The sequence below is a fragment of the Oryzias latipes genome, chromosome 14 (assembly GCF_002234675.1).
Source record: "Oryzias latipes chromosome 14, ASM223467v1".
NCBI classification, from domain to species: domain Eukaryota; kingdom Metazoa; phylum Chordata; class Actinopteri; order Beloniformes; family Adrianichthyidae; genus Oryzias; species Oryzias latipes.
In genome coordinates, this window is record NC_019872.2 from 4040821 (window position 1) to 4057776 (window position 16956).

General features: G+C 40.2%; 2 protein-coding genes across 2 annotated transcripts; both read left to right on the forward strand.

Annotated features, from left to right (window-relative positions):
• The first annotated feature begins 382 nt into the window (after positions 1–382).
• Positions 383–10514, forward strand: ppp2ca (protein phosphatase 2 catalytic subunit alpha). The gene is made up of 7 exons (XM_004076061.4): positions 383–1516; positions 7953–8162; positions 8277–8450; positions 8619–8708; positions 9265–9426; positions 9602–9720; positions 9815–10514. Exons 1-7 carry the CDS (start codon positions 1415–1417, stop codon positions 9885–9887), a joined length of 930 nt encoding a protein of 309 aa, XP_004076109.1. The 5' UTR covers positions 383–1414; the 3' UTR covers positions 9888–10514.
• A 496-nt stretch (positions 10515–11010) lies between these two features.
• Positions 11011–16929, forward strand: skp1 (S-phase kinase associated protein 1). The gene is made up of 6 exons (XM_023962241.1): positions 11011–11191; positions 11732–11831; positions 11924–11997; positions 12571–12714; positions 16057–16197; positions 16342–16929. The coding sequence occupies exons 2-6, from the start codon at positions 11735–11737 to the stop codon at positions 16375–16377; spliced, it is 492 nt and encodes a 163-aa protein (XP_023818009.1). The 5' UTR covers positions 11011–11191; positions 11732–11734; the 3' UTR covers positions 16378–16929.
• Positions 16930–16956: the final 27 nt, after the last annotated feature.

The following is a 16956-nucleotide window of genomic DNA, read 5'->3' on the forward strand; positions in this document are numbered from 1 at the left end:
GCAACCCCGTGACCCCGAAAGGGAATAAACGGTTAAGAAGATGAATGAATGAATGAATGAATGAATGAATGAATGAATGAATGAATGAATGAATGAATGAATGAATGAATGAATGAACGAATGAATGTTTTTTTTAGCTGCCAAACATCACTGCAGATGATCAGACCCTCATTTTTTGTGTCAGCTATAACAATTTAATCCAGCAAAAACACAAATAAAAACCTAAAATGTAGCTGGCTCAACATACACAACATCCACCTTTTTCACAAGTTAACATTAGGGATGAATAGCGGAACAATTTCATATAAGGGTTGCACTCAGGTACAATTTAGTACTTATTGTTTAATATTTATTGTGGTACTTGCACATTTTCTACAGAATGACCATTTTCCAACTTGAAAAACTTGTGCAATGGACTCAGATGCTGTATGTCAGATTTGAAAAAATTAAAAGAATTAAAACAAAAGAAATGATTAAGAATGTGTCTGTTCTCCGTCTATGGATGTTCTTTACTAAAATTACTTAGATATTTCACACAATGTAAAATTTGTTTTAAGCAACTGTGTGGATTTTGAAGAAAAAAAAATGTCGATATTTAAAAAGAATAGTAGTATATCTACTGCTAATTTGGAAATAAATTGTTATCAGGGCTGATTTTCCCCAAAGATGCTTAATTGATTTAGTTTATTTACAGTTTCAGCTTAATTACTGCAATGATTTTACACTATTAAATTATTAGTTTTATGTAACTATTTTTATTCAAATTGCTATTTTGTTTAGTTATGCAAAAACCTTTTCCCAAAAGAAAATAAAGTTAACAAAGGCAAATCGTTCATTAAGAAAATTAAGTTACATTTGCAAAAACCAACAGGAAAGTAATAAACAAGAAGGTACTTCAGATGAAATTTAGTAATACATTTGATAAATCGATATTACATTTACTTTGTTCAGAGCAAATTAATTTAATAAGCATTTTAAAAATGAAATGAAACAAGAAACAGTGTTTGTTTTAATTTGACCGTGATTTTTCTAAATAAATATCTTGAAAAAAAATTTGATAGAGGAAAAAGAATAGGTGTTGAGGAAACAAAAACAGATGAACCACTAATTAGTTGAAATATTATATACAGGGTAAGTCTGGTGCGTGGTGCTTTTATCTTGAAGATCTTCGCCGGAAATGCAGCGTATGACCACTGACGTCTTCACATGAACCATTTTTCAGGGTGGATCGCCAAACAGAGCTGTCTCCCGCCCCTCTTCTGTCAATTCATAGTGATCTGGCAGCTGGAGGTCCATGCCTCTGTCGGTCGGAGTGAAACCATCTCCTGCGGTCAACGTTTTGTAAGCTTCAGGGAAGTCGGAGTCTCATTGGTGAACCGCCGCGGCGCCTGTCGGTGAAGAAAAAACAGCAGAAATGGAAGAAAAGGCGTTCACGAAAGAACTCGATCAGTGGATCGAGCAGCTCAACGAATGCAAACAGCTAACCGAAGGACAGGTGAAAACGTTGTGTGAAAAGGTAAGACGAGTTTATTTTAAACCCCAAATTCTGTTAACGTCTGGTCTCGCGCCTCCTCCTCCTCCTTGTGGCTTTTTTCAGAGATTCTTAAGATGGCGTCTATAGTAGAAGGAGTGTAGATTTCACCGCGCGATATTAGACCCTCACTGCCAAACCCCACTCTGTGATGGTTTTGAGCGGTCTGCTCATTCGCGGGGGGAGGAAATAACGCTCGGAGGGCAGCTCGTGGGATTTACCGGGGTGCAGACCCGTTGGAAGCGGCGCTCCCCTCCCTGCTCTCCTCGCGGGCGCCACGGTGACTGCAGCATCTCCCTAAGGCAGCTGTTGCAGCAAAAAGCCCCAGTCTGCTTTACTTACCCCCCACCCCCCATCCCGGGGGCTAAAATAAGCCCCCCGATTTTGGGACTGCTCTGAAAGTAACCCCACTCTGTAGCAGTAAAACCATCATTTTAATCAGGCATCTTTCTGGTCAACTCAGGCTGTTTGGACGTAAATGGTTTAGTCAGCTTCTTTTAGTTGTTAACCTTTATCTTCACTGAATATAAAGTTTAGAGCACATTTATATTGTATCCCGTTTTAAGCTCTTATTCATTTAGGGTTCTTTAGCTTCCAGTCTGGCTTTTGGGTGCAGAAATAAACATTGAAAGCGCTTCACTGCAGTGGATGCAGTTTAAAGGTCCGCTTCCGCCCATCTGTTGATCTTTTGTAAAATCGTTCCCAGGGTTCTTTTTACTAATAATTATGGCATTAGGTGAGGCGTACATAGTTTGTGCAGTGTGGCATTAGAAAATTGCCTCAGTTGTGACTGTTGGCACAGAGCAACCCCGCCCCCACTTCCTATCAAACAACTGTTTACATGCTCTCCTGCTTGCTAACAGCCACTCACACCCCTAACTTAACATTACAAGTGCAACAAAAATGGTTGAGCAGTATTTGAGCAACCCAGCTGTACAGTTTTGGGGTGAATGCCAGCCCAGACGAGGAAAACAAAGACGTTCGTGGATCTAGTTGTCTACAAGTGGATGCATCAGAACGGAGCAGAGCAGGGAGGTTGTGTGCCGATGATCATTTCCTCATTCACAATCATTTGACAAAAGAAAAACCCAGAAATGCAATTCTGAGCAACATTTTCTTTATATATGTCCTCCATCATCACAGAACAAGAACATGTTAAAGCACCAAAGAACAGGATCTTCATCATAGTGGGTCTTTAATTAACATAATGAATGAAGAGTATTTTCAGAGTTCTAATGGTTTTCTCCATTTAAGTAGTGATAATGGTTAGGAGGCAACCAGTTAATTATTGTTCATCTTTAGAAAGGATGCATGCATGCTTTCCTTTTGTCCCTGGGTTGTTTGATGGGTCATACATCCTGCAAAGTGGAGTGCTAGTGCTAGCAAACCATTTCCAGGCTGAGAAGCTGCTGACTTTGCTAATAAAGTAGCAGCCTATCCACCCCTAACCCTGATGTTGACATTTGCTGGATGTGAAGTCTACATATGCTTGTGCTTTATTTATTAGCTGGTCAACAGATTCTGCACACTATAGCAGTCTGAGCTGCGGCTTAACCCCGATCTCTGTGCCGATCTTTAGCTCTGAATGTCTCTAGGTTTAGAGGAAAAATTCGTCCTGAGAGTAGAGTGAAAGTGCTATTTCTTTGAACCCAATGAGATTTCTTTTAAACTTATCTTTTCTCAAATATTCTACTGGTTGAAGTCAAAGCCAGATGGAGTTTTTTCTTTCAGCTCAGGTCTGTTGAACGTTAGCATCTGGAGCTTCATGGCATCTGGGCTTGACTGAAAGCAGCTTGTTCCAGTTTGGTTTGATGTTTTCCAGCTGTAAACCTTTTTCTGTTTGAGCTTTTCCCCATTTTAGCTCCTCAAAATATGTGAGGAAATACTCAAATTGCACACCCCCCCCCCCCCCCCCCCCAGGTCTTGTGCTTGCACCCATTAAATTAAAAACAGAATTGTCTCGGTTGCCCTGTGAGCCATCATTTTAAAATTACACACCGTTCTCAATCTCCATTTGTCTTTCAAAATGATTGTTTTGCTGTGTCATCCTCCATGTGGAGCTGTTGTCGTTAGAACTGCGGGTCTGTTGTGTCGTGGCGTGAAGCAGCAGATGCTTTGACTTTGACCGTCTGACATCTGATACGGAAACGGCAACAAGTCAAGAACGGCAACGAATGCCTCCTGACGGAGCAGAGATGCCATGAAAATAGCTGGGAGGGAATGGCGGTTCAGGGAGACGTCTCCGTGCACGCACCCATCCCCGGCTCAGAGCTGGAATATTTTCAGCACGCCACGCCCATCACACATCCTCCCTGACATGAAAAACCAGCGGAGGAGGCGATTGATTTCCAGTAGAATCACCTTCACTATCAAAGCCTTTGCTGCTAAAGGGGATGGGAGTGGGAGTGAGGATTCAGCGAGCATGTCTCTGTTTTGGGGGGGTGTGGCGTGCTGTGTAATCTATTTTCAGTCTCTGCTTTCCAGCCTTCTCTGAGCCTTCTTCAGGCAACCTTTAGTCCCTGCTTTTACAGCCAATCGAGACAAATAAAACCTAAAATCCTGCCTTTCTTTGAAGACTTCTTTTCTTCTCTAAAGCCAGCAGGTGTTTTGCTAATGCAGTCTGTTTACAAAGCCCTGCTTGGTAATGAAATCTGCTGTAACTCAGTCAATATTTGAATGACTGCGGAGTAAAGTTTTCTGTTTATCAGGAACCCGATTTCTGTTCCAGTCAATTATCTGTGAAAATAGAATTGAGTGCTAAATAAATGGCTCAGATGGATCGGTCCATTGTTCTTGTCGTATTTCTACGGTGGCCCTGAAGTGCCAATCACACCAACAAATCACTTGATGTAAAAACAAATTAAAGATTAAAATGACGGCTTAAACGGAAACAAATAATTTCACAACACTACATTTTAGAAACCAAAAAAAAAAGATCCAAAAACCAAAATGCAGGAAAAAAACCAGGAAAACAAAAAGAATTTCCAGGAATCAAAATTAAATGTTAAAAAAGGAAACAAAATAGAATCTCACTGATTTGATGATGATGATATTTGTCTCTTTTTTTCTTTTCTTTTTTGAATTGTGTTTTGATTTTCAAAATGTATTTTTATTTGTTGCTGGGATCTTTATTTCTTAATTTTTTGTATTATAATTTTTTTTAACTTGTCCTGTCTAACAGGTGAGCAGACGTTGGGATCTTCATTATGTTTTTGCATTGAGTGATTTGCACCTCAGGACCACCGTAGTTTTCTACCTTCACTGTCCCTTTTTATTGTTTGTTGAATGGAAAACGTCTACAGAAAGCTGTGGGATTTTTGACTCTTTAAACCTAAACAGTTAGAGATTTGTCAGGTGTAAATATTAGAAGGATGGAATACCTCCGTGCCTTGGCGTTGGAGGATTTAATGTAACTCGTGTTTGTGTGAAAATGCTATTTTAAAAAAAACAAACAAAGAAAGCTCTACTTTACTGTGCGTGGTCAGCATTTTACCTGGAGGAGAGGGATCAAAAATTCCCCCCTGCACACAAGGACCTAGTAGAGCGGGGCAATATGGCCAAAAAATAAAATCTCATTCCTTTCATTTCCAAATTTAGATTTTAATCGTGTTTTTCTCTCTCCCTGCTTTTACTCTCTTTAAGAAAAATACAATTAATGGAATATATTTAAAAAAAAACCACTTTATTTTAACATCTCCTTTGAGAATTTGACTCTTACATAAGATGAAAAAAGTTTTAAAAATGTTTGTAGATCAATGCAGCAGATGTTTTGTGAGCATCTCATAAAGAGAAATACTAGAACGCACACGGCAGAGCATCTTTGGTAGCAACAGCCTTTGAAAGGGATTTTATTGCATTTGGTTTGATGCTCCAAGTTTAAAGTCAAAACCTCTGTAGATAAAAAAAAAAAACACCAAGCAAATGTTCCATCAATTTACATTCAAAAAATCTATTGGTGTTATTTTAAAAATGATATTATGTTAAATGCAAACTGGGAGGAAGTCGCAATATAATGAAAACATCAGATAAAAACAACAGTTTTTGTTTCTGTCTTCTTGCTGAAAAACGCCTCATGAGAAGATGAGAGGTTTCAGCCTTTTCGTCTCACTGAAGTAGCTCCTCTTTGCTTGCTGCTGTTTTCACATCTGCACTTTGTGAACAACAGAGTGCAAAAGAGCAGAGAATATGGAAAATAAAATCTGCATTTTCCAAAAACTAAATCGCCAGAAACAAGTTTAAATTGGTCCATTAATTTGATCAATGGCTTAGCCCTAGGACTTAGACACTGGTCGTTATTCTTGTATTTGGAATGATAGTTTTCTGAAGTGTGTCAGCATTCCGTCAGTCTGCCTCTGCTGATGTGGATGTCGGCTGTGGTTTAGCCGGCGATGCTAAACTCTGGACGTAAACATTTCAGATGAGATCATGGTTTGTGGTTGGAGATTCTCAGTAGCATATGCATTGATGGGATTATTAGAGCATCTCTGGTTGGCCTGTGTGCTGTCTGACAAACTTTAGCACATCCATCATCTGGAGCCTCCCTGTTGGCCACAGGTCAGGTGTGGTCCTGGTGCCAAATCTGCCTGCCTGTCTTTCAGTGGGACGCTGTACTGCTGACAAAAGCAGCAGGTCACACTGTCTTTGGGTTTATGCAATGGATTAGATAACAGTAATCCTGCATGGTGTTTTTCATTGTTTTTCTGAGGTTACGTCATCCCAAAATGAAGCAGATGAACGGCTGAGGTTGACTGTTTTTGTCCAAACAAAAGCCAACAGTGCTGGAGTTAAAGCTACATTTTTAGGGAAATATTTGTATGAAAAATACAATTCCAACAGAAAAGAAACCTTGAAGTGAAATGAAGCTAAACAGCTGACAGTTCTCTAGAACAAGAAAGCACAACATGTGTTGTATTCACATTAAGGATTTTATTTTTGATTGTATCAGGCATTCACATTTGTAGATATACTTAAAGAAAAGGACCTGATTATTTCAGGGAAATCAGTGCAAAGTGGTTTCAAATGTTCAAACATTGTTGGAAAGAAGACAAAACAAGCCAGGAATCTTCTTACGGTACTGTTTCCCTTCAGATTACTCCCTTTGTTTTAGTGGTTTCTGTTTTAAATCATTTCCACTTGTGTTTAACTGTCAATGATCCGTTTTGGTTTTGCCCAGAGGCAACTCGGGGGTGATTGTACTCAAGTGAACTGTTACTATTACTAGCAGTAATTAGAAGAGCAGAAGAATGCAGTGAAGGCTGACCTGACCCACTTAGTTTTTCCTTTTATGTGGCTCCAAATAGTGGATTGAAAACGTGCATGCTGCTGTTCCACTTTACTGCAGACGTCTAGAATATTCCATCAGGCTTAGTCACTCAATTGCTTTGGAGGCACAAGCTCTGGTCAAGCTGCCATCCTGACTCTGGCGGCTGAAAGAGCCTGTGCCACATGGTGGTAAAGCCACAGGACGGATACGTGGAATATAGGTCAGCAGTGTGCAGCGTTGCATTGGCTGCATCGCTGCCAAGTCCCAGCCTGCCAGCCTCGTTGTTTGGTCGGAGGAGCATCGTGTAAATGCTGACAAACACCACACCTCCAGCATGGATTTTCCACATGGATACACAAAAGAGCTTTGAAGGAGCCAGTCATGCAACGTTGGTCTCTAAGAACGGGTCAAAAACCCCGGCTTCAGGGCCAGTCCTGCACATGTCCTGCCTCTTAGTTTCAGCCCTGCTTAGTCTTGGTACCAAACCTTTATTCACATAAACCTGTCAGAAATAAACTCAGAGAATAGACTCTGATTTCAGTCTCCACATTTGTTTAAATCATACGTCTATTTTTAGTTTGATTTAGGCCACCTCAGTGTAAAAGCAGCCTTACAGTCAAGGACTTGTACTTTGAACATTTGCAGAATGACTCAGACTCTGCATCCGCTGCTTTTAGACCTCTTTGTGGGAGGAAGCAATAACAGTCCAAATATACTTTTTTCCCAGCCTAAAGCTGTATTTTTCTGAGTGTTTAACAGCTATGGCCATAACACATGTAATAAGTTGAGCCCAATGAAATGACTTCTTTGTTTTTCATTTTAAAATGCTAACGATCTCTCCTAGTTTTAGCTTTAGGGGCCCCATTTTCATTTATTTCTGGTGGTATTTGAGCACAGCCAGAACTGTTTGTTCTACAGCAAGAAGGACACAAGCGCACAGCCTTAAGAAAGCATTTATGCTAGCTGCAATATCATTGACAGGAAATGCTGCATCCTGAAGGAACCATGTAGGAATTTGCCCAAACACACCTCTTGTGGATTGTAACGCATTTGCAGTGTTGCTCACTCAGATATAAACTCAAAATAATCTGCACATTTCAACGTCTTGTCTCTCTGTTATACAAGACACTATCAACTCTTTTTCTTGTTTCTTTTCAGGCAAAGGAGATTCTAACAAAGGAATCAAACGTCCAGGAAGTGAGATGTCCCGTGACGGTATGTGGTGACGTGCACGGCCAGTTCCACGACCTCATGGAGCTGTTCAAGATCGGAGGGAAGTCTCCTGACACAAACTACCTGTTCATGGGGGACTATGTGGACAGAGGGTACTACTCCGTGGAAACCGTCACTTTACTTGTAGCACTAAAAGTGAGTCATGGAAGACTTGTGACCCCTTTTTCTATTAAAAAGAAAAGGTGTTTTCAAATGACCGTTTCGTGATTGTGTTTTCAGGTGAATTAGATTTCTCTGCTTGCATTACAGGTACGATTCCGGGAGCGCATCACAATCCTCAGAGGGAACCACGAGAGCAGACAGATCACACAAGTTTACGGCTTCTATGACGAGTGCTTAAGGAAATATGGAAATGCTAACGTTTGGAAGTACTTCACAGACCTGTTTGATTACCTCCCCCTCACTGCCCTGGTAGACTCTCAGGTGAGGAACCCCTGATAGAAACCAAAACGATCACAACAGACTGGGTTGGCTCTGTCTTGCCATTTAACCTAGTAAAGGTAGTTTTAAGATGTTTGTTTTAAACTGGAAATCTTGAGAAGATTCAGAGCTAATTCTGTGGGTAAATGAACTTCTCTGTTATTTCATCAGATTTTCTGCCTTCATGGAGGCCTGTCCCCGTCCATAGATACATTGGATCACATCAGGGCTTTGGACCGTTTGCAGGAGGTGCCACATGAGGTAAAAGTCTAAACCTAAACATCTGCTGGTGGCATTTTTTCTGATAATGGAGGACATTTATCGAGAGAATTAAGAATAAAATAGCATTTCTGAATATTTCTTTATTAAAATCATTGTGAATCAGGAGCAGATGAAAAAAGGCCATTTGAAAAGGAGCCTATTTGTGGGCGGGGCCACAAGCTCTCCGCTCCGCTCCGCTCCAACACTTGTAGACGACTAGATCCATGTACGTCTTTGTTTTCCTTGTCTGAGTTGGCGTCTGGCTCAAAACTTTACGGCTCGATAAAGGACTACAGCTGCTCTGCAGAAACTGTCCTTAAAAAAAAAACACAGCTTTTTAAAATTTAGGCTAAAAACGGCATAATCATAATGAAAAGACCACTGGGAAATCTTTTAAAATAGATCCAAAAAATAATCAGAGTGGTTTTTACACCTACTGTGTTTAGTTTTTAACTACAAATAAAACGCCACCAGGATAAATAGCCTGTTGAATGTGTTTGCGGTCAGAATCGGGAGCTGGCCTGTTCCAGTTCTAACCTGTGATCTCTGTTTCCAGGGTCCCATGTGCGACCTGCTGTGGTCGGACCCTGACGACCGCGGCGGCTGGGGCATCTCTCCTCGAGGAGCAGGCTACACTTTTGGTCAGGACATATCTGAGACCTTCAACCACGCCAACCGCCTCACACTGGTCTCTCGAGCCCACCAGCTGGTCATGGAGGTGTGCATAGTTCAAAAAACCTAACTTTGACCTAACGTTGACTTTTTTTTTTTTTTTTTTACTTTTCATCTGGAAAATGTTTACTATTTTGAGCTTATTAAGACAAACAGTAGAACTTGTGTTAGTTTGTTTTGGATCATTTTCTTCCTGTAAATAACACATCTGCTCTCTTCAGGGTTACAACTGGTGCCATGAGAGGAACGTGGTGACGATATTCAGCGCTCCTAACTACTGTTATCGCTGTGGCAACCAGGCAGCTATTATGGAACTAGATGACACCCTCAAATATTCCTTGTAAGTACATAAATTAAAAACATCAGATGCAATAGTTTAAGGTGGGAATTGTAACTTTTGCACGTCTTAAAATACTTTTCCTTTCGTCCTGCAGCTTGCAGTTTGATCCTGCGCCTCGCAGAGGGGAACCCCATGTAACCCGCCGCACCCCGGACTACTTCCTGTAAACTCTAACATTAGACCCATGCGTACAGTCCAGGCCTAGAATGGCATATACGGCTGAAAATAACTCAAATGTGGAATGGGATCCTGGGACACCGCTCGGAGCATCACAGCAGTGCACATTGTATATCCACACTTAGACCTATTTAAGCATTTTTGTGTCTGTGGGTGGACCAAAGGGTGTGTGTTCCATTACCATTTTAATAATCAGTGCTGACGACTGTACTAAATATCCCCTTTCCTCTTTAAGTCAAGTGTAAATTCCTTCTTTTGTTTGCACGTAGCTGGACTAATGGCACCAATCTCCAAGATTTCATTTTTGGCACTTTGAGTCACACCAGCTTTGGCTTATATTAAGGAAAAATGCGTACGTTCTGTTTGCACTTTTGTAAATTTAAAGAAATGTAAGTTATAAAAAAAACATGAAAGATTCACACTGTTATGTTTTTTTAAATATTGCAAATCAATAAAATTCCCCTAAATCAAGCTATACATAAGGCTTTGTTGTCCTAACTTTTTAGACTGATAAATGCAGTTTGGTTTATAAGATGCTGGATGTTCAATTTCATTCATTCATGAATTCTATATTATGTAATAGGAAATTTCAACAATAAAGATTAAGGTGACATTGATGTTTTTGTTTATTTTATGCTGCTGAAAATATTAAAAAGGTGGCAATTACTTGGGGTGGAGTAAAGTTAAATTGATTTGCGTTTATTATATTGCAAAAATAAATGAAATGAAATAAAGTGGGTCATATAATTGGCTTAGGAAACTGTTCGAATGGACACGTCGAAAGGAACAGGCGCCACCATGCGGTCAAAAGGTGCTAATACACGCAACAAAAATATAGGTCAGACTTGTAAAGGTTTGCATGAATAGCATATTTTTACACTATTATTTCTGATTAAGTCGCATTTTAAAATCTTTATACTAGTAAGTAGTAATCTAAAAGAAGATTTAAGTACAAAAATTTTGATAAAAAAGAAAACCTGGAGTCAAACTGATTTGTTTTATTTTTTTAACATTAAATAATTTTACTAACATTTATTTTAATATAATAATCTATGCTGTTATATTAAACAAAAGCATTAAATAATAATCGCACTACCACAGGCTAAACCGGCAGAGCGGCAGTCCCTCCCTTTGCTCTCTTGTCATGACGGCCTTCCGCCTGTAGGCGGCAGAAGACTCCCCCACCTTCCTGCCATCCAGATACTTCCAACTGCTCTCGGGAGTTACGCGTCTGTAAGGCCCGTTCTGCTAACTACAGGGGAATTTCGCCTCTGAATTTCCGTCAAAAATCACAGTAGGTATCTGTTTTACAGCGAATATATCTTTTTACACGAGTTACGCGTGAGATTTGAGGTCAAACGGTTGCGTGCGTGTGATTTACATAGTCATTTGAAGCGCCTCGATGTAGCTGCTAACTGTCTGTAGCTATGTAGCGTTTAGCTAAGCTGCCTGCATTGTGAAGTAGCACCGAAGTAGCTTAACTGTTAACGTCGTCATATCATTTTTTTCGTGATTAACATTTAATCTTTAACCTTTGTAGTAGAAATAACGTCATTTAAAATAGAACCACGACAACTAAGATGACAAATTTGAACGCGTTCCCGGTTCACGTAAATGTTAGCTTTAGCTAGCTCTTGTATTTACATGCTAACCCCAAGCAGTCAATGCAACAAAAATACATTTTACATTGTTTTTGGGTGAAAACTTTAAAATGATAAGGACTACGTAAACCTGTGTGTAGCATCTGCTTGGCATGTTGGACGTCATTACTCGCTAACCTGAAGTTATATCTGTCGGTGTTAAAATACATTACTTGTTTGTTTTTTTTCTTCAGATTATGCCCACGATAAAGCTGCAGAGCTCTGATGGAGAAATCTTTGAGGTGGACGTTGAGATAGCTAAACAGTCAGTCACCATCAAGACCATGTTAGAAGGTAAGACACAGTGGAATTTGCACAGTTTAAATTAAACCAGTAAGTCTGCTGCCAGCTTTAGTTTTGACTCATTTTTAAATTCATTTGGACAGATTTGGGGATGGACGATGAAGGAGACGACGACCCAGTTCCCCTGCCTAATGTAAATGCCGCCATTCTCAAAAAGGTACAGAAGCAAGGATTTAATTTGTAATGCTCTTGGATCATTTAATTATAATTAACCTGTGGTGATTGAATAATTCTAGCATTGTAAACACTGAGTTAAGTGCTTGCGTTTTAAATACATTTGAGGTTTGTCAAATAAATTATGAATGAAATGAAATTTAAAGTAACCTGCTGCAAATTCTGAGAAGTTTGACCTTTTAACAACTTATCTTTGAATGGGTCTTAATTGACTTAGCTGTTCAGTTTTATGAACTCACAAATGTGATTAGTCAGTTTAAATGGTGAAAGGAATCTCACTGTTCCAGACCTCAGTTTCCTTTTTTCACCTTTTATATTAGCTTCTTTTTACCTTTTCTCACATTTAATTGAAAATTATTTAGAAAAAAAGCATTAAGTAGAAAAAAAACAACACTTTTGAGATGTTCTTTTGAAAATAAGGAAATATTTAAAAAAGATTTCAATATCTGTACAGTTTTTCAGCCGGCTACAGTGCCCTTAAAAAAACCAATTTTTTAAAATGTTGAATAAATGTGAAATAAATGGATGCTAGTTAATCTGACTGTGTCATTATTAGGTGATTCAGTGGTGCACCCATCACAAAGATGACCCCCCTCCTCCTGAAGATGACGAGAACAAAGAGAAGAGGACAGATGATATCCCAGTGTGGGACCAGGAGTTTCTTAAAGTGGACCAGGGCACCTTGTTTGAGCTCATTCTGGTCAGTACATTTCAGATTTAGCACAGTAACCGTCGTTTTGACATAGTTTATTTTAGGGCTGGGTGTCACCAATAATGTCCAGATTCTATTTGATTCTATTACAGTTTACATACTGTAAAATGTGGTAGGTAAATAATAAACCAATGAGGCCGTTAAAACCACACAGTGTTCCATGGTTTCTCAAATGGAGAAGCTCCAACAAAAATGTGCAGATCATTATTTTCTGCCTCTCCTGCATGGTGTTTCTGTTTGTCCACTAGGTGGAGCTCACGCTAGAGCCTTACACCATATTCCAGAAGATTGAGCAAAGAGTTACTTTGAAAAAAATGTTTCCTTAGAAGACTTTGGACATTTCCTTCCTTCCTGTGAGTGTATAAAGCTGTTCATTTAGGCAGTAATGCAAGTTTCAGTCGAACAAGCGTTAGCATAAGTGGTCCTACGGGAAATTCTGTTAGATGTTAGCATCAAACTAGCAGACTTTGGGTTTACTGCTGTTATGGGTTAGGTCACCGGTAAAGGAAAGGCATGAAAGATTGATCTCTAATTTAATGGATCGATTATTGATCCATTAGGCTTGGATCAACGAATCGATATAATCAACCCAGCCATAGTTTATTAATTTAAAAACACGCCTAGTTAAAATGATAAATTCTGTTTGGTCTAATCGTTAAACAAAAAGTACCACTAAAATGCCCTGTTAGCACTTGTTGACTGCTGCACTTGCTGGATGAAAGAGTTCTGGGACTTACATGATTAAAGGAGAAAAGTGTTTTCCTTCCATGTGTGACAAAAGTGTCAGAATAACAGAATGGAAAAATACTTCTGTTTTTTGGTAATACATTTAAATACACCTGGGTACCAAACCTTAGTGTTTTAAATAAGACTACTACTAGTGATGGCAGACACCAGGGATCATTATGTCTAAGACCAAAGTCTAGCTATACCTTCCAGCACTGTTAAGCAGCAAGGATGGTTTTGTTTTTGCTGTCTTCTTGGTCTTCTCAGTAAATTGTGAGGCTGCATCACTGAAATGGTTAACATTAAAAATAGTAAATCAAACCAAAAGTGAAGTATTTTATCAACACAGCCACTTATATTTATAGAAGTTTTCTCAGTTTTGCAGTTGACTTTCTTTTTTGTTAGATTTATTTTTTAAGGTTATTTGTAATAGTTTTTTTATAACTGACTCTTTTGTTTGGGTAACAAATGATTTAAACATTTGTTGCCAGGCAACAGCTGGAAGATGTTTTTTTAATGCCGTTGGGTCGTCAGCGGTCAGAGAGCCGGTAGTGGTTCTCACAAACCAGCCATGTGACGTGATGTGAGAGGTAACCCGAGCAGAACCCAGGAGAGATTGGGAAACGGTTACTGGAAGATCCAGTCATTCCAGGAAGTGAGACACGAGTGACTCCAGAAACCCCCCCCCCCCCACACACACACACACACGCTTATTTTGTTTACAAGCAGAAATGGTTGCTACATTTAACTCAAATGTTGGATTGAAGTTGAAAGAACCATCTGAGTTTTGGGTTTTGAGGTGAGCACTGCTCAGGACAGAGAGCAACTCTTGGGGCAGATGGGGCTGTTTAAATCAGCCCCATGGTATTGATTAAAAACAAAGTCTTCTGTTTTACAAAAGGGGGAAAGAAAATCTTCTTCTTTTTTGGAGTGTAATTTCTAAAAGATTTAGTAAAAGTATTTTTCTTAACTTGAGAGTAACGCTTTACTGACAACTGTCCTTATGGGTGGGTTTAGGCTGTCTGTGGGCAAAATAATAGGGAGGTGGCCCGCAAGAAATTTTAAGGTCTTAGACCACTGGGTGAAAATGTTCATGCCCATTTTTTTTTCTTTTTTAGTAGACATCCTGCGGGTGAAAAATTGTAGCGAAGGCTTAAAAATGCATATGGATGAAGTGGGGTGCAGGCGTGTCATACAGATTTTTCCAGCCCCTCCTAACCCTGATCTCTGCGCAAGATGTCAGTAATGTTCAAGTGATAAATGCTCACTCCTTACAGTGCAGCCTGACTGTGAGAATGTAGGAAATTAGACGACCACTGCATAGTTTGTGTGTACACCTGAACACATGCGGCTTCAGCCTGAGGTTGCTAACGGGTCAGTACTTGCGCCTTACTAACGACTAGACTGTGGTGTAAGGGCACTGTGTTACTGCTTCACCCACTTGAAGTGTGGGCATTTTACACTATCCTTACAAAAACCTCCTGATACATGACAGTGGTACATTCCATTCATGACATCCCATAAGGCAGGGGTCGGGAACCTTTTTGGCCGAGAGAGCCATGAACGCCACATATTTTTAAATGTCATTTTGTGAGAGCCATTCAATATGTTTAAAACTAAACTACAATTAGTCTGTGGATTCTTTTCAATAACATTGTAATTGTAGAGGACTGAGTTAGACTGGGTGGCTGTTGGGTTGCGTTCTAAGTTCCAGAGTTCATTGAACGCATCAAGCAGAGATGCTGGTTGGCCCTCAGTTCTGTCGCTCAGCCTGTCGTTGGGGAGTTCTGACCAATGGGGTTCAGCTGTGGGCCCAATAATGGAAATGGGAGGGCTGGTGAGGGAGGAGGGAATAAAAAGTTGGAGTTCTGTCGGTGGGAGAGATTCAGGAGTTGCTGGATAAGTTGTACGCCATTGGTTACGGCCTACAGTAACCAGAATAAAGAACCTTAAAAGAGATTAAGTCTCTGTGCCTCAGTGTGGGAAAGGGACGCTACATTATGCTGTTGCTAATAAATGATGATTTCATAGCATTAATGTGACTTCTGGTGCTGCATGGTGGTTTTGCTGATGGTCTTGTCTGGTTGATGCGTGGTGAGTTTAAGGCAGTGCATAGGTTTCAGGCTGGTACCAACTCTGTGATATAACAGATAATAGGAAACTGATAGTGGAGCAGATTTTTTTTTCTTCGAGCACCAATACTACTGCCCCCCACCCCCCACCCCGACGTGGCTCGTGAGCCATGGGTTCCCGACCCCAGCCAGGCTAAAGGGAACTACAAGACACACCTGTGTTCCCTTCAGGGTGCGGCCACTCCTCTCTAGGACCCTCCACGGCCCGGACAACCCGATACCCTCCAACCCCCGTACAGGTCAACCCCGTACGAGAGCGTGCAACAAAGTTCTAAAGAAAAATCCTCCATCTTGGTTCTCATGCCAAATGTCCCCATGAAGCATAAAGTCAAAGTTGTTTGTTTGTGTCTGTGGTCTAGTTTTCATCCTAAACTTTTTTCCTGCTTTAGGTCAAGTCAGTCTGCCAGTTCCTGCCGACTGTGCCCTTTTCATCTCTTAAAGGTTTCATTTGGTTTATTTACTTTCTGTTTAGGCTGCCAACTATTTGGACATCAAAGGTCTGTTAGATGTCACCTGCAAGACGGTGGCCAACATGATTAAAGGCAAAACCCCAGAGGAGATCAGGAAGACTTTCAACATCAAAAATGATTTCACAGAGGAGGAGGAAGCCCAGGTACTGATTCCATCTTTTTTTTCTCTTCTTGTTGGACTGAAAAAAAAAGTATTGCACGAAATATTTGATGTGAATGTGTTGCACGGGAGTGTAGCTCAGGGCTGAACAAAGCGTTGAAAGCTCACCGTTCCCCTCTGTCCACAGGTACGCAAAGAGAACCAGTGGTGTGAAGAGAAGTAACAGGGTTTTCCTCAACACTACCACATCCAAAAGGATTGTCCCTGCTAACTGGTTGCACTGGCCATGTTCATATTTGTTAATATTTAGTATATTTAGAGCCACACCCCCCTCCCTACACCTTAAACCCCGCTTCCTTTTATTTCTATTCTCCTATTACTGCATGACCATTTTAATTTGCCTGTGTGGTGTTGGTAAATTAAAGTTAAAAGGCTCTTTTGCATTTTCACAAACTCACATTGAGCACTGACAGAAAACAGTCAGCAATTTGTACTCCTATTAAAAATTACTTTTTTTTTTTTTTTTACTGGACATGCTAGTTGTATTTTAGGTTAGCTGAAAGAAATAAAACAACTTTTTTTGAAAATGAGAAGTCATGGGTGAATGTTGGTTTCTTTGCTCTGTAAATGTACCGTTTTGTGAAGCCTCATTAAAGGAAGCTGTGTGAAGTGGAGACGGCTTTACAGCGTCCGGCGACTCCTTCCTGAGTCATGTGTGGAATTGGAAACCTTCTGAGATGAGCTGATGCTGGTTTAATAAACCAAACCTATCCACCAAATGTGTGTTTTGTGTCTTGATGCT